General features: G+C 37.6%; 1 protein-coding gene across 3 annotated transcripts in view; it reads left to right on the top strand.

Annotated features, from left to right (window-relative positions):
- LOC121378286 (mitotic checkpoint serine/threonine-protein kinase BUB1-like) overlaps positions 1 to 18,204 on the top strand; it is a 59,480-nt gene extending 41,276 nt beyond the window's left edge. For all 3 annotated transcript variants that reach the window (XM_041506387.1, XM_041506386.1, XM_041506385.1), the window contains 5 exons: positions 5,895 to 5,984; positions 7,266 to 7,426; positions 8,645 to 8,834; positions 12,308 to 12,414; positions 14,162 to 18,204. In XM_041506387.1, coding sequence (XP_041362321.1) covers positions 5,895 to 5,984; positions 7,266 to 7,426; positions 8,645 to 8,834; positions 12,308 to 12,414; positions 14,162 to 14,351 — 738 coding nt within the window. In that variant the 3' untranslated portion in view covers positions 14,352 to 18,204. The remainder of the gene's footprint in view (positions 1 to 5,894; positions 5,985 to 7,265; positions 7,427 to 8,644; positions 8,835 to 12,307; positions 12,415 to 14,161) is intronic.
- Positions 18,205 to 19,048: the final 844 nt, after the last annotated feature.

The raw sequence follows: 19,048 nt of genomic DNA, 5'->3' as shown, positions 1-19,048 counted from the left end.
TCGGCGAAAAAAAACCCAACCAAGACTGGCACGCTTAACTTAGTCAATATGGGGAGCGCGGTAGTTGCGTGTTGTGGTTTATGATGGCAAACAATTCATTACGCCGTATATATGGTTTGGTGTCCGGTCTCTTTTAAATTAATTTTACTATACCTTCCCACAGAGAACACCTTTTTTCATACTATGAAATGTACTATAAGTTATTTATTTCTGAGCAGACTGTTTTCACAACTGCACAATAAAAAAAGAAGTATTTTTTTGTTATTCCCAAAACACTTTTACTTTTTTTTTTTTTTTTTTTTACGGCAAATCAAACTAAAATTATTCACAAAAAGAGGGATAGGACTGACTAAAAGTCGTTTTTTTTTATTTCTTAAAATTACCGATATCGGGTCCACTTGACTCATAGAATTCAAGTGTTATTTATCGTCTTTTCTACATCACAAGTATTAGAACATTCAGTGTAGCAAAATAATTCGCACGAAAAGCTAAAAAACAAAACAAGAATAAAAATTGTAAATTAGTCGTAAGCTGTCTCCACGACCATTTTCATCGTCATCTGTCAGGCTGGTGGTTCTTCGGAAGGTGTTCCAGGTTCAAACTGATACGGCATTATTTGTTGTGTTGCACAAATATTAGTCAGTCGTCATCACTACACTATTCATCATCGAAAGAAGAATCACATGATAACTGAGCTTGGCAGTCGCTATCGGTCCCACTTTCATCCCGTGGTAGGTTTCTGTGAAGCGAGTTCCCTTCATGACGTCACGGCTATTTACAGGCAAATGTTTTTACCGAGAGTTTTACTCTGTCGTTTCTGGCAGTGTTCTACAGGAGTGATTTTTTAATACTTTTATGGGGCATTTTCGTAATTATTGATTTACATATCGGTGTAAAATATTATTGCAATGAATTAAGAAGGCATTTAATTGTGGAATTTGAAATTTTAGTGTATGGTCTGGAAAAGCACTTTAAACAACTTTACCATTATTTTATTATAGCATATGTTTACTAGCTTTTAATCAAAACTCTTTTAATGTATATAAAAGTACGTACTGGTTATAAATACTATGTTATATTATAATTATATTATAACATGCTTGTTAGTATTACCTTATGTGTACAGTGCACGTGGTACAGAAATGGAAAGAAATTAAACAGAGCGGAGCAGTAAAAAGAACGTCTTTACCAAAATAATTATTACAGTAGTGTTTGTCACGTGATGTTAAAATAGTGACCACTACTCAATAAACTATAGCGATTGGTCTAAACCCTGCATGGACAATTCGCCCCAATCGTTGGCGGGAAACATCACTTGGGCGTTGCCCGTATAGTATATTCTATACGGGAAAACCTAATAAACGAATAAAATGTCAATTAAAGGTAAAATAAACAATTATGTACAGAATAAAACACATTAGTGAAAGGTGTACATTATAATATTTACATGTACCTCACACATTTCACTCACTGTTACATGTTCCCCCCTCTTGAGAAATGGCGTCCCCGTCATTTACAAACTAAGACTCCGATACCTTGGTAACAATTGAAGCGGAAACCACATTCTCTGGCATACCTTGGAACAAATTATTTGAGGCCAAGTAAGTTAAAAAATTTGCTCTGTCTCTCCAATCACAATCAGTTGTGTGGACCATAGCAAATCCTCCATCTGTCATCCATGCTGGGGGTCGTCTTTTTCGTAGAGATCTCCTCGGCATGTCTTCACCAGGATCGGGCAGCTCCATGACTTCCTCTGGGGAATCATCGTCCAGTTGAACTGGTTCCTCTCTAATATCAGAGTTGGAATCTGACTGCTCAACTGGCTCTTCTACAAGTGGGTCGTCATCTGTATCAGACTCTACAAAACCAACAAGAGTTTCTGATTCTCCCAATGGCAAAGTGTTGTCCTCACCAACAGTGTCCGTGTCAGCAGATAGGGAAATGCTGGCATCTGTTGGTTCAGTAACCACTTCCGTCAACCGTACCACATAATCTTCATCAAAATCCTCGTCCTGATTCAATGGAGCTGACCCACTGGATGATTCTGTGGTAGGCATCTTATAAATCGACTGCCTCGTTCTTGGCTTTGGTCTTGGTCTTGGTCTGGGTTCTGGTTTGTCCTGGCTGTGTGAAGTAAAGGGAAGAGATCCAATGGGTAGCAGTAAGTTTCTGTGAAGTGTCCTATTTCGACCCTGTCCACTCTTCTTTTCCACTACAAAGACAGGAATGTCGGCATTATGTTGGTCTTTAACAACATAAGGATCTTCTTCCCACTTATCTGCTATCTTGTGTTTTCCCTCAAACGCAAGACTTCGTACTAGGACCCTGTCTCCAACATGCAATGTCGATCCACGGACCTTTACATCATAGTTTTTCTTTTGATGTGCCCTGCTCTTATTTGCCGTCTCTGTAGCAAGTCTGTAAGAGTCCTGTAATCTCTTACGTAGGGATGTTGTATACTCTTGCATACTTATCTTGTCATGCATTGGCTCTAAACCTAAAGCAACATCAACTGGTAACCAAGGGTTTCTACCAAACATTAGGTAGAATGGCGAATAACCCGTCGATTCATGTCGAGTGCTGTTATAAGCATGCGCCAAAGGCGCTACATGGCTCTTCCAGTCAGTCTTCTGAGATGAAGTGAGTGTACCAAGCATATCTAACAAAGTCCGGTTAAAATGCTCAGTAATCCATAGGAGGATATGGAGTAGTTCAAGACTGCTCAGTACCACAGACTGTGCAAAGTTCTTTCAAAAGCTTACTCTGGAAATTTGCACCCTGTTCCGAATGAATGTGGTGTGGAAAACCGTAATGCACTATGAAGTTGTTAAACAAGACTTCTGCAGTTGTTCTTGCAGTTTGATTCCTTGTGGGAATGGCTTGTGCATAACGTGTAAAGTGATCTGTAATCACAAGAATGTTTTAAAATCCACCTTTTTAAGTCTCCAGAGTAAGAAAATCCAAGTACACCAACTCTAAAGGTTGACTGGTCGAAATGCTGTTAAGTGGCGCTCTTCTATTTGTAGGATTCTTGTGGCATAAACATCTGTCACATGACTTTATCCACTCATCCATACTCTTCGCTATGCCTGGCCAGTAGAACCTGTCTTTCAAAAGAGCAATACCTCTGTCACGTCCCATATGACCTTCATTGTTATGAACACCCCTCAGCGCCGTTGATCTAAATTTAGTCTTCTTTCTTCGTCATTGATCCAAACGAGGCGATAAAGAACTCCTCTATGCAACTTCAGACGATCTCGTCACAGGATCAAACAACCTCGGTGGATCCATTCAGCTGATTGGGTTTTTTTTTCTTGTTCCAACCAATGCTACACAACTGGTCAAAGGCCGTGGTTTGTGCTTTCCTGTCTGGGAAAGTATATATCAAAGATCCCTTGCTGCATTAGGAAAAATATATTGGGTTTCCTCTGATGATGAGTCGGAATTACCAAATGTTTGACATCCAACTGCCCATGATAAATTAATCAATGTGCTCTAGTAGTGTCGTTAAACAAAACAAAGCAACTTTATCCTGCTGTGAGTTAGGATGTAGTTCTGTGGTACAGTGCTTGCCCCAGATGAGATGGGTCGCAGGATCATGGACACTAAACTTCGAACCACATTGTTTACTTACCCCACATTTCGTCCAGACAGAAATCGTGAAAAGACCATTACAGTGACAAAGATTCCACAAACTAGGTGGGCAAAATGTGTGAAAAATCTAATGGTAATTAAAGGTAGGAGAGTAATTTATCATAGTTGTTAACAATGTGCAGTCTTCGCCATGAGCAAAATCAAGGCGAGCTGAAGATCACTCTCCTGAAATGGTTTTAGGCGAGCAATCACTCTCCTCAATAAATGTATATATACTATTTACTAAATAATGCCGAGAGGTATTACACTTTGTCACCATACTCGTGCCGTTGATGTAGTTTGTGACGCTTGCTTTACAAATCCCCCTGATGTTTGGGTGTTTTAAAACACTGTCCTTGTATTTTGCACATAATTTGCACCAAACAAAATTGACGTAACTTCTACCACTTTTCTCTGTGATTTTGTAATCAAAATGGTCAGTCATCAGCCATGCTTTAAATATTTTTAATTCCACGGAATTAACTTTTCCCGCCATTGTTCCTCCTTGAAAAAACACACGCACTCGAATCGTTCCATTTTCACTCATTCAGAACACTTCGGTCAATATCAGACCGTTGTAATGTCTCATTCGGAATTTCTCTGGTATCAGCCGAGATGTTCCGAGTTGTGATGTTCGTAGATTCTGTCGAGGAGTTCTGAATGAGTTTCCGTGATAATTCGTAAACACACGAAACAAAGAGTTTCAAATAAAAACGTCAGTTCGAGATTGTTACTATGCAAATAAACAACAGTTCACGACAGTTACTGCACATATTTATTTGTGAGATAATTTTTTGCGTCTGATTTGTGAAATAGAAGGAGCTAGAATTTTTTATTTTTTTATTAAAAGTTTATTGCAAGGTGATCGATACATAGATCGCCTAAAACTTTCCAGGCGAGTGTGGAGGCGAGCGCGAGCGATTGCTCGCCTTTCCTGGCAAAGACTGATGTGGTTCGGACTTTAAGGATGGGTAGTATGATAATTTTTGTATCATGATATATCATGATGCAGGTTCTCCTGTATCACGATACATATCGTAATATATTATGTACAACACTGTCAACAGAGTTTACAAAGGCATGTAACAAATTAAAGAAAATACACAATACAAGTTGAAGTTTATGACTTAAAACATGCAATGTAACAAATTAAAGAAAATACACCACACAAGTTGAAGTTTATGATTTAAACCATGGCATGTAACAAATTAAAGAAAATACACCACACAAGTTGAAGTTTATGACTTAAACCATGCAATATAACAAATTAAAGAAAATACACCACACAAGTTGAAGTTTATGATTTAAACCATGCAATATAACAAATTAAAGAAAATACACCACACAAGTTGAAGTTTATGATTTAAACCATGGCATGTAACAAATTAAAGAAAATACACCACACAAGTTGAAGTTTATGATTTAAACCATGCAATGTAACAAATTAAAGAAAATACACCACACAAGTTGAAGTTTATGATTTAAACCATGCAATATAACAAATTAAAGAAAATACACCACACAAGTTGAAGTTTATGATTTAAACCATGGCATGTAACAAATTAAAGAAAATACACCACACAAGTTGAAGTTTATGATTTAAACCATGCAATGTAACAAATTAAAGAAAATACACCACACAAGTTGAAGTTTATGATTTAAACCATGCAATATAACAAATTAAAGAAAATACACCACACAAGTTGAAGTTTATGATTTAAACCATGCAATGTAACAAATTAAAGAAAATACACCACACAAGTTGAAGTTTATGATTTAAACCATGCAATATAACAAATTAAAGAAAATACACCACACAAGTTGAAGTTTATGATTTAAACCATGCAATGTAACAAATTAAAGAAAATACACCACACAAGTTGAAGTTTATGATTTAAACCATGCAATGTAACAAATTAAAGAAAATACACCACACAAGTTGAAGTTTATGATTTAAACCATGCAATATATGATGTACTAAAGCTTGTTTAATAATGTTGAGCCCTTCCATCTTTGAACATGGTTAAGACAAGTAGTCGGATCGAAGAGATGAACATTTCCAACTGACAACTTGAAATACGGAAATTATTAAGTGTATTGGTACAGGTAGGATGTATCATCATTAATATTATTTACTTACCCTTTGAATCTTATAGTATATTGGTGTACCAAGTTTACCAGCTATCCCTTGATCAGTCATCTTCGGTGGTCTCGTTAAACAAATCTGCCCTTCCTGCTGATTCGTGTTATTTGTGTTTCAGACCCCGTCCATCATGGCCATTGACAAGGGTTACTTCTTCCACGACGGGAGTTATCTGGTCAGTGAATACCACAAGTACGGCTCACTGCTGGTAAGTTATCTTGGCTAACATTTAGTCTGTTTGAGAAGAGTTCTATTGCTTTTTAAGAGGGACATAATGTTTTTAACTTTGTAGTTCATTTTTTAAATTTAACTAGAGTATATTTATTGAAATTTGTTTTTGTAATGCAGTATATTTATTTCTATCCTGCAACCACTGTTTCTGTCAGCCAATTATGATGACCGATTAAAGTATGCTAGCAGATTATGGCTTTAGATATCTTATGCACAGATACATTACCAAATAATTAATTTGAATTCTACTAGGTCATTGTACAATGATAATGTAGGTGACCTAGCACCAATCAAGGGATTTGTTATGGTTAGGGGGTGGGAGATAGCTCCAGACATGGTAATATGTGTTTGAACACACTTTTTATAAAATAAAATAAACATTCACAGTGAAAAATATGAGTGGAGGGCCCTCCCTCTGGATCCATGCCTGGTGAAATAACAGAAGTAAGAGTTCTCCCCCTTTATTTTTGATGGAATGCAGGACAAAAGCCTCATGGAATTTCCCATTCTTGCCTTCACAGGATAAAGCTGATATCCTACGCCATTAAATCAATGTGTTCTAGTAGTGTTGTTAAACAAAACAAACTATAACTTTTCATTAACTAGTTATTCTCTATTTTGTAGTGAAATTTGTTTTTGTGATGTATGTAGGACCATTCTCCCTCTGTTGGTCTGTCTGTGAGAAAATTATACATTGCTGGAGTCAGTGTTTTGTGGGCACGATGTCGTTAATAAAATTGTATGGGATATTAAACGTAATCCTCTCAGGTTTCTTGTTTACCCCAGTTTTATCTGCTGTATTATTTAATGGAAGACCAGATAACACAGCTGCTGACCGACTAATAAATAATGAATCGAGGCGTATGACCCCAAGACCCCTAAAGAGACTGTTGACAGTTTGCTGCCATTAGTAAGATGTTTTACACAATTAAAAATACATGTTAAATACATTTTCTTGTTTAGAACATCAGTCTCTCTCTCTCTCTCTCTCTCTCTTCTTCCTCTTTCTCTCAATCTATTTCATCCCCCCCCTCCAACTGTTCTCTTGCTTGTAGTAGCTCAAACTTTATTTTACAAGCACCTGTTGTGGTTGCAGAGACAAGGACAGTGAAAGAAGTTGAAAGATAGAGTTGCCAGATCGGGAAGAAATGAGATGGAATTCAAAGGAGAGAAAGGAAAGGGGGCAGTGGGATAAAAAAAACAAAAAAATCCAAATAGAGAACTGATAATAGTCCACTTGTATTATGATGTTTTGCAGAACGTGGTGAACCTGTATGCAGGGAACAGAGACTGGGCGGCCACATTCGAGTCGTTCGCTCTCTATGTGACCATCGAACTGCTGCACATCATGGAGAACCTGCATCGCTGTCACATCATTCACGGCGACGTCAAGCCCGACAACTTCCTCGTCATCAACATGTCAGTACCACTAGTTCATGTTCCTGTATTCTTTCTTTATAGCCCCTGCGTGTGCTGTAACCTCACCGTGGTGCAGGGCTGTAACATTCTCTTTGAGAATGGCCAATACAGCACAAAATTGAAGTTTTGAGTAAAATTCAGTGTCCGTAAAATTTTGTGATATTTGTGTTTTTGTACATTTCTTTACACTGTTTTTCTTTAAGTCTTGAATTTTTATATTGATGTTGATCATCACTTTATTTATTTGCATTACCATAGTTTGACACCGAATAGCCGATGTATTTTTCGTGCTGGGGTGTCGTTAAACATTCATTCATTCTTTCTTTATAGTGTCACATTTCCTCGTCATTAACATGTCGGCACCAGTAATTCAAGTTCCTGTAATCAGTTCCTGTATTCTTTCTTTATAGTGTCGAACTGGCCTCGGTGCCGTCGTGGTAGGCCATCGGTCTACAGGCTGGTAGGTACTGGGTTCGGATCCCAGTCGAGGCATGGAATTTTTAATCCAGATACCGACTCCAAACCCTGAGTGAGTGCTCCGCAAGGCTCAATGGGTAGGTGTAAGCCACTTGCACCGACCAGTGATCCATAACTGGTTCAACAAAGGCCATGGTTTGTGCTATCCTGCCTGTGGGAAGTGCAAATAAAAGATCCCTTGCTGCTAATCGGAAGAGTAGCCCATGTAGTGGCGACAGCGGGTTTCCTCTCAAAATCTGTGTGGTCCGTAACCATATGTCTGACGCCATATAACCGTAAATAAAATGTGTTGAGTGCGTCATTAAATAAATAAAAAATTCTTTCTTTTATCTCCGTCCGTCCGTCTATCCGTCCCATATATGTTTTCCGAATGTTTTTTGCAGAAGACTTTGAGATATTCAGCTGACATTTTGTGTATAGTTTCATCACGTACTGTTACAGATCAAATTTCATAGCGATTTACCCATTTTTAATGGAGTTATGGCTCTTGAACTTAGGAGATGTGAAAATGTATTTTCCAGATTTTTACAATGCCTGGAGATATGAAGATGAAATGTATATAGCTTTATCATTTGCATTCTGCTTTGAAAATCTTAATTAATAATATTTGTAGTCAACTTAAAATTAATTAGCAACTACTGTTTTAAAATTGTGTAGTGATCTCTGAAATTAGCCAGCAAATGGCAATGCGCTACTAAAAACAATGTTCCCTGTACTGTTTATATCTGTTTTGTTGGTCAGCCCGCTGTGTATCTCCGGCAAGACGAGAGACGAGGTGTTTGGATCGAGCACCAAGTGTCTCAAGCTGATCGACTTCGGACGCAGTATTGACATGACGATGTACCCGCCCAACACTTTCTTCATGGCCCAGTCCAACACGGCAGGATTCCAGTGCATCGAGATGAAAACAAACATGCCATGGACTTACCAGGTGAGACGGTCTTCGGTCATACGTGCTGTGTGCAAATTAAAGAAACATGCCTTGAACTTACCAGGTGAGACGGTCTTCGGTCATACGTGCTGTGTGCAAATTAAAGAAACATGCCGTGAACTTACCAGGTGAGACGGTCTTCGGTCATACGTGCTGTGTGCAAATTAAACAAACATGCCATGAACTTACCAGGTGAGACGGTCTTCGGTCATACGTGCTGTGTGCAAATTAAACAAACATGCCGTGAACTTACCAGGTGAGACGGTCTTCGGTCATACGTGCTGTGTGCAAATTAAACAAACATGCCGTGAACTTACCAGGTGAGACGGTCTTCGGTCATACGTGCTGTGTGCAAATTAAACAAACATGCCGTGAACTTACCAGGTGAGACAGTCTTCGGTCATACGTGCTGTGTGCAAATTAAACAAACATGCCGTGAACTTACCAGGTGAGACAGTCTTCGGTCATACGTGCTGTGTGCAAATTAAACAAACATGCCGTGAACTTACCAGGTGAGACGGTCTTCGGTCATACGTGCTGTGTGCAAATTAAACAAACATGCCGTGAACTTACCAGGTGAGACGGTCTTCGGTCATACCTGCTGTGTGCAAATTAAACAAACATGCCGTGAACTTACCAGGTGAGGCGGTCTTCGGTCATACGTGCTGTGTGCAAATTAAACAAACATGCCGTGAACTTACCAGGTGAGACGGTCTTCGGTCATACCTGCTGTGTGCAAATTAAACAAACATGCCGTGAACTTACCAGGTGAGACGGTCTTCGGTCATACATGCTGTGTGCAAATTAAACAAACATGCCGTGAACTTCCGACGACTTCTATCTTACATTTTAGGGGGGTTTATTTGGGTGATTTTGGCATAAAATAGACTGGATTTGATCTGAAATACTGCAAGAATGACCTTTAAGTACTGTGTAGAGATTTCAGTTTAGTTAAGCCTTAGTTTTATATGGGTACGACATCCCTGTTTTATATTTACACTATGACTGGTGTAATCTGGGCCTCACAGTTTTATATGAGTATGACATCCCTGTTTTGTATCTACACTATGACTCGTGTAATCTGGGCCTCACAGTTTTATATGAGTACGACATGCCTGTTTTGTATCTACACTATGACTCGTGTAATCTGGGCCTCACAGGTTTATATGGGTACGACATCCCTGTTTTGTATTTACACTATGACTGGTGTAATCTGGGCCTCACAGTTTTATATGAGTACGACATCCCTGTTTTGTATCTACACTATGACTCGTGTAATCTGGGCCTCACAGTTTATATGAGTACGACATGCCTGTTTTGTATCTACACTATGACTCGTGTAATCTGGGCCTCACAGGTTTATATGAGTACGACATGCCTGTTTTGTATCTACACTATGACTCTTGTAATCTGGGCCTCACAGTTTATATGAGTACGACATGCCTGTTTTGTATCTACACTATGACTCGTGTAATCTGGGCCTCACAGTTTATATGAGTACGACATGCCTGTTTTGTATCTACACTATGACTCGTGTAATCTGGGCCTCACAGGTTTATATGAGTACGGCATGCCTGTTTTGTATCTACACTATGACTCGTGTAATCTGGGCCTCACAGGTTTATATGAGTACGACATGCCTGTTTTGTATCTACACTATGACTCGTGTAATCTGGGCCTCACAGGTTCATATGAGTACGACATGCCTGTTTTGTATCTACACTATGACTCGTGTAATCTGGGCCTCACAGTTTATATGAGTACGACATGCCTGTTTTGTATCTACACTATGACTCTTGTAATCTGGGCCTCACAGTTTATATGAGTACGACATGCCTGTTTTGTATGTACACTATGACTCGTGTAATCTGGGCCTCACAGTTTATATGAGTACGACATGCCTGTTTTGTATCTACACTATGACTCTTGTAATCTGGGCCTCACAGGTTCATATGAGTACGACATGCCTGTTTTGTATCTACACTATGACTCGTGTAATCTGGGCCTCACAGGTTTATATGAGTACGACATGCCTGTTTTGTATCTACACTATGACTTGTAATCTGGGCCTCACAATTTATATGAGTACGACATGCCTGTTTTGTATCTACACTATGACTCGTGTAATCTGGGCCTCACAGGTTTATATGAGTACGACATGCCTGTTTTGTATCTACACTATAACTGGTGTAATCTGGGCCTCACAGTTTATATGAGTACGACATGCCTGTTTTGTATCTACACTATGACTCGTGTAATCTGGGCCTCACAGGTTTATATGAGTACGACATGCCTGTTTTGTATCTACACTATTACTGGTGTAATCTGGGCCTCACAGGTTTATATGAGTACGACATGCCTGTTTTGTATCTACACTATGACTCGTGTAATCTGGGCCTCACAATTTATATGAGTACGACATGCCTGTTTTGTATCTACACTATTACTGGTGTAATCTGGGCCTCACAGGTTTATATGAGTACGACATGCCTGTTTTGTATCTACACTATGACTCGTGTAATCTGGGCCTCACAGGTTTATATGATACGACATGCCTGTTTTGTATCTACACTATGACTCTTGTAATCTGGGCCTCACAGGTTTATATGAGTACGACATGCCTGTTTTGTATCTACACTATGACTCGTGTAATCTGGGCCTCACAGGTTTATATGATACGACATGCCTGTTTTGTATCTACACTATGACTCGTGTAATCTGGACCTCACAGGTTTATATGAGTACGACATGCCTGTTTTGTATCTACACTATGACTCGTGTAATCTGGGCCTCACAGGTTTATATGAGTACGACATGCCTGTTTTGTATCTACACTATGACTCGTGTAATCTGGGCCTCACAGGTTTATATGGGTACGACATGCCTGTTTTGTATCTACACTATGACTCGTGTAATCTGGGCCTCACAGTTTATATGAGTACGACATGCCTGTTTTGTATCTACACTATGACTCGTGTAATCTGGGCCTCACAGGTTTGCGTCAGAGATCACGTTTTTTAAACCTTTTTTTTTTTAATGATACCACTAGAGCATATTGATTTATTAATCATCGGCTATTGAATGTCAGACATTTGGTAATTTTGACATATAGTCTTAAATAGGAAACCCGCTACATTTTTCCATTAGCAGCAAAGGATCTTTTATTTGCAAAATCCCACAGACAGGAAGGCACACACCACACCCTTAGATATACCAGTCGTGGTGCACTGGCTGGAACGAGAAATGGCCCAATGGGCCCACCGACGGGGATCAATTCCAAACCGACTGTGCATCAAGCAAGCACTTCACCTCTGGGCTACGTCCCGCCCACAATTTGTGAAGTGAAGTACACTGTTAAAAAATGTGTTCAAAATGTCCGCTCTTTTGAAAGATTTTATAATTGATGAAATTTAACTGCTAATAGTTGTGTGGAGACCAGTGCACGGTTGTAATTTGTTGTGTTTATTATCCAGACTGATCTGTTTGGACTGGCTGGCACGGTTCACGTGGTGCTCTTTGGTTCCTACATGAAGGTCTACCAGGAGAAGGGAACGTGGCGCATGACATCAAGTTTTGTGAGGTAAACATGTTAGACATCATTGACCTCTACAAGTAGTCCATTCACATTCATCAAGTTTTGTGAGGTAAACATGTTAGACATCATTGACCTCTACAAGTAGTCCATTCACATTCATCAAGTTTTGTGAGGTAAACATGTTAGACATCATTGACCTCTACAAGTAGTCCATTCACATTCATCAAGTTTTGTGAGGTAAACATGTTAGACATCATTGACCTCTACAAGTAGTCCATTCACATTCATCAAGTTTTGTGAGGTTAACATGTTAGACATCATTGACCTCTACAAGTAGTCCATTCACATTCATCAAGTTTTGTGAGGTAAACATGTTAGACATCATTGACCTCTACAAGTAGTCCATTCACATTCATCAAGTTTTGTGAGGTAAACATGTTAGACATCATTGACCTCTACAAGTAGTCCATTCACATTCATCAAGTTTTGTGAGGTAAACATGTTAGACATCATTGACCTCTACAAGTAGTCCATTCACATTCATCAAGTTTTGTGAGGTAAACATGTTAGACATCATTGACCTCTACAAGTAGTCCATTCACATTCATCAAGTTTTGTGAGGTAAACATGTTAGACATCATTGACCTCTACAAGTAGTCATTCACATTCATCAAGTTTTGTGAGGTAAACATGTTAGACATCATTGACCTCTACAAGTAGTCCATTCACATTCATCAAGTTTTGTGAGGTTAACATGTTAGACATCATTGACCTCTACAAGTAGTCCATTCACATTCATCAAGTTTTGTGAGGTAAACATGTTAGACATCATTGACCTCTACAAGTAGTCATTCACATTCATCAAGTTTTGTGAGGTAAACATGTTAGACATCACTGACCTCTACAAGTAGTCCATTCACATTCATCAAGTTTTGTGAGGTAAACATGTTAGACATCACTGACCTCTACAAGTAGTCCATTCACATTCATCAAGTTTTGTGAGGTTAACATGTTAGACATCACTGACCTCTACAAGTAGTCCATTCACATTCATCAAGTTTTGTGAGGTAAACATGTTAGACATCACTGACCTCTACAAGTAGTCCATTCACATTCATCAAGTTTTGTGAGGTTAACATGTTAGACATCATTGACCTCTACAAGTAGTCCATTCACATTCATCAAGTTTTCTGAGGTAAACATGTTAGACATCATTGACCTCTACAAGTAGTCCATTCACCAAGTTTTGTGAGGTTAACACCTCCACCATCAATCGGCATCATTAATCCCGACTATGTCCAATTTCTGGGGCACAACGGCCAATAAGGAGCACAATCTGTTGGTGCCATTGTTAATTTCGAACCCTGACGTCCACCATCAGGCCAGCATCATTAACCTACACTAGTAAAGTCTAACATCTAAACTAAGTCTTACATCAGTGAAACTTGGTTTGTAGTTAAATCTATGGATGTTCATCTCAGTGCATGTTAAACAAATTGAGAGTTATTACATCATAATTTTAGTTGAATAGTTTAATTTGCTTTTAGGGTGGGGTGAGGAAGGGGTGGATGAAGTTGGCGATAGTACCAGTGTGATAGTCGTGTGTCTGTGTGTGTCTTTGTGTGTCTGTGTCTGTGTGTGTGTGTATGTCTATGTCTGTCTGTGTGTGTGTGTGTGTGTCTGTGTGTATGTCTGTGTGTGTGTGTGTCTGTGTGAAGCATTGGGCTTTTAGCCGACTATTTTTACAGTTAATTTTACATAAAAGTTGTTTTTTCTTACTTTTTCTCTACAGAAAGTGGAATGTGCCGCTGTGGAAGAATTTTTTCGACACCCTCCTCAACATACCAAGTTGTGATGAGCTGCCTGATCTCGGCAAGCTGCGCACTGCGTTTGAAGATTACTTCCTCGCTCAACACATCCAGAAATACAACCCAATCGCCGTCAAAGTCTTCAGCCATTTCAAAGACATCCTCGACTCATGACTTTGGTGAGGGCTGGCGAAAGTGACTAAAGACATCTCTGTGTTAAACAGACACCTAAGTCAGTATTAGACAGTGGTCTTTATGACAAGTGCCTGTATAATAAAGGTGGCCGTATGATCAGGTTGGACATTCTGAACTGTGTTAACTGCTGAAACATACAAGACACTCAAACCTGTGGATTGGACAGGGAGTCTTTAAACAAAGGTGACTGCTTAGCAGAGGTCGTCTGGAAAGACTTGTGCAATTGCTGAAAGGACTGGTTACTGAAGCATGTATTAAACCGAGTCCGCAATGAAAGAACTTGATTAATCAAACCGTAATTAATTGAGCAACAACCTGTTTATAAAGGACGTTCAACATGTTCCTGTCTAACAATATCTTAATCTAATCGAGCATTGATCAGTCAATCCAAACACTTCACTACTAGAAAGTGATATACAAAGTTTGACAATGGGACTGTGATGGTAAAATTGAGATACTGCATTGTAACAAGTTTAAACTAGTGAATATACATTTTATTGGCCTGTACGCACTGATCTGGGCCCGTACTTTCAGAACTTTTAGTCCAGACTCAATCTCTAATGATATCACACGTATACTATTTGTATGGTGTTGCCATGACGTTACTGTTTCAGACACAATCTCTGATGACATCACACGTATACTATTTGTATGGTGTTGCCATGACATTACTGTTTCAGACACAATTTCTGATGACATCACACGTATACTATTTGTATGGTGTTGCCATGACGTTACTGTTTCAGACTCTTTAGAATCTAGAATCTATAAGTTTTATAAGCACCGGGTCAAGACTTTTTAAGGAATGTCAGATGACAGATGAGAGAAATATTCATCATTGAAAAACCTGGTTCTAGCTTGCTCGTTACTTTTTCTCATTTGTCAGGGTCAATGAGTTTAAATGTCTCATATAAATGTTTTATCTCCAAGTACATCTAAGGGGGGTAGTGGGTAGTGGTGTTTAACTCTGCTGGTTTACTACATAAAGAAACATAAGGCAAATGTCTACAATTGAATTTTTGACCCGCTGTTTACAATATACATTTTGAAATATTGCTGGTAGTACAAGTACTCTTCAGCTTGAATAATGCAACTACTGAACCACATTCTGTGTAATCTATTAACTGAGATTTGAAAAAAAGAAGCTCTCTATGTTGTAAAATTTATTCATCTTTATTACAAGATTAGGGTCTGTATTTTATAACAGTTTATTAGAATGACAGCCAGAGTCACACTTTTTTGTGAAAAGTTTTGATTTCTGATTGTTTTACCCACTGATGTTCCAGGGAACAATATTTCAAAATATTAGGTAACCAGAAATCAGTTGATATGATTGTTACTCCGCTAACTGATTATTTGATTATGTCAATTATATTTACGTAACCCATGAGTTGCAATTTGACTACTAATGTGTTGTGCGTCAAGTGTCCAAAAATAAGGCAGTATAGAAGCCATGATTGTTGGAATATATGAATTAAGTTCTGGTGGTCCTTAAGTTTGCAACTTTTAAGTTTAGAAAACATAACAATTTACCATGTAACCAGTCATAGTCAAAATAATTCGTATATTTTTTATAATATATTATGTTTCAAAGACAAATCATGACTGCACTTGTATTTTTTATATATATATATATATATATATATATATATATATATATATATATATTACTTGTATATATGTCTGTGTGAGTGTGTGTTTTTTTCCTCTTCCGGTGTGAATGTGTGTATGAATATTTACGATATAATAGATCTTTCAGAACACATTTTGTATAATTAACTTTTTCTTCTTTTTTTGGTTAAGTTACTCATCTGTTGGAAGACTGAACATTAAAAGCTATATACACAGATAACATAATATACAACTGTTTTTGTATCTGTATCATTAATATTCATACTTATAACCTCTTGCTAACAACTACCAATGGTTTATACTCTATTAAAATGTCTATCAGTTTACTGAGCTGTTATATATATGTGGAATTTTGTTTTGTAACTTTGTCACTTCATCCCTGTGGTTGGGACAGATGACAAATGTAAACAGGGGTTTTGTGAAAAAAAAATAAAAAAAATTTAACAATTAAAAAAACATATGTTGGTTACCACAAAACTACCAATCGGTGGTGTGCATCGGGCCTGAATGTGAATCTGAAACGGACACATGAACAGATCGTTTGAAATATAGTGGTCTGGTGTTAGGTTAGGATCAATTTTTAAATATATATTTATTCATATATGTATGCAGAACATTATTAAGTAATAACAGAAGCAGTATGATAAATGAGAACGGTGATTGCTTGCAAGGGAATAACAATATCAAAGATTTAAAACAGTGTGCAGACATATTACTAGTCTAGTGATTTGGTACATCAAACCAGAACATGTGGAGAATTTAGTAAAATGTGTGAAAATCCTTGGCTCATCGCATCTGGAGTAAGCACTGTACTGACTGAGTTAAATCCCACCCCAATGTAATGGTGATTCCATTGGCCGTGATCAGTAATACTGTGACAGTATTGTAGTTATAAATAACATTACAAGTCGGCTGCAGTGAATAACGGGTATTTAACATCTTCTGTATGGGAAGGGCTTTCTGTCCACTTACCAAAGTATAAAAAGAAAGAACTAAACTAAAATAATGTTAGATGGCAGAAAAACGATCGCCTGTCCTCTAGAACTGGTGGTTAAATTTTGCAGCTCGTCCGTCAGAAATATCCTGGCATTTGGCAAGCAGTCTAGTAGTAATGTGTGCACCGTGTAATATAACCTGTTTATTTTGTGGTTCAGTATGAACAGTCGTAACACATGAAGTAGTCTACAGGTGTTTATAATACTAGTACAGGTGTAACGACATCTCATTAAAATGTTCACAGCTATTTTCAGGTGTTTTGTTTTCATTTGTCGTTTTCCAATTGTTGTTCAGGTTTTCTTTTGAAGTGTATAAAATTGTACTTTGTCAAAGCAGTCATGGTCTCTCTTCTCACAGGTTATTACATTTATACACATTGGAACCCATCTATAACCCGACCCAAGTCACCCAACACTACTTTCATAATATTTTAATAATAAAAGCAAATCCATCCTCCACCATTGAGTGAGAGCCCCTGAAATCAATAACAATTTTACAAATTGCTTCAAGAGACATAGTGACTATCTGTACAGTTTATACTTGGAAAATGGAAGATTTCTTTAATCATGCACCCCCATATTCGTCTTGTATAGGTTTCATTGCTATCCTACACACACAGACAACAGACAGACACGCACACACAGACGCACACACACACTTCTATCTGTCCTTTCCACTCTCCCAGTTTATCCATCTCCAATCTGGCCCAGCAATTTAAAATGAACCTTTTTTTCTTTTTTTTTAACACTACAGCATATTTTTCAGTCCGAGCAGTTTAAAAAAAATTGAAATCAGACGTTACTTAGATTTTATTGTTGATCCATTTCCATATTTCCGTAGTGTTTCTGGTCATCCTGGTGGATTTAATACCACGAAATTTATATATATATATATATATATATTTGCATATTTACAAAACCGCACATACCTTTGAGAAGTAATGATTATGAAAACGAGCTGCTCTGGTCTATTTTAAGGGTATTTCCCCGTTTCAAGGTTACAGACTCGTGTTTTTACTCTATTGTAACTTTAAACAAATTTGTTACAGGTTTGTAGATTAACCAAACTTGGTGTTAATTTTCACAGATTGAAACTGGGCTCTGCGACTTAATAAGTCTAGTTTTCATACACTTAATATTAAGACTGCAGTCTCCAGTATATTTGTAATACTCAAACATTTGGAATAAACTTGGTTTTCTCGTAACACGTCGTTCTTCGATTTCTTGTGTGACGTAGACCTTCGTATTCAAACAATAGATATGGATGTGATGTAACAGGGGTGTGATTTTTGTTTTGCTCTGCTAAAACACAAGTTTAATAAGCTGCAATGCTCTATTTGCTAAAACACAAATTTATTAAGCTGCAATGCTCTCAATTTGCTAAAACACGTTTACTAAGCTGCAATGCTCTACCTTATTCACTCAAACACGTTTATTAAGCTGCAATAATCTACTTTATTTGCTAAAACAGGTTTATTAAACTGCAATGCTCCCTACTTTATTTGCTAAAACACGTTTATTAAGCTGCAATAATCTACTTTATTTGCTAAAACACCAGTTTATTAAGCTGCAATAATCTACTTTATTTGCTAAAACAAATTTATTAAGCTGCAATAATCTACTTTATTTGCTAAAAACAAGTTTATTAAGCTGCAATGTTCTCTACTTTATTTGCTAAAACAAGTTTATTAAGCTGCAATAATCTCTACTTTATTAAGCTGCAATGTTCTCTACTTTATTTGCTAAAACAAGTTTATTAATCTGCAATAATCTCTACTTTATTTGCTAAAACACAAGTTTATTTAAGCTGCAATGCTCTCTACTTTATTTGCTAAAACAAGTTTATTAAGCTGCAATAATCTCTACTTTATTTGCTAAAACAAGTTTATTTAAGCTGCAATGCTCTCTACTTTATTTGCTAAAACACACAAGTTTATTAAGCTGCAATGCTCTTTACTTTATTTGCTAAAACAAGTTTATTAATCTGCAATAATCTCTACTTTATTTACTAAAACACACAAGTTTATTAAGCTGCAATGCTCTACTTTA

This window comes from Gigantopelta aegis, chromosome 8 (assembly GCF_016097555.1).
Source record: "Gigantopelta aegis isolate Gae_Host chromosome 8, Gae_host_genome, whole genome shotgun sequence".
Classification (NCBI taxonomy): domain Eukaryota; kingdom Metazoa; phylum Mollusca; class Gastropoda; order Neomphalida; family Peltospiridae; genus Gigantopelta; species Gigantopelta aegis.
This window is presented reverse-complemented; position numbering and strand designations above follow the sequence as displayed.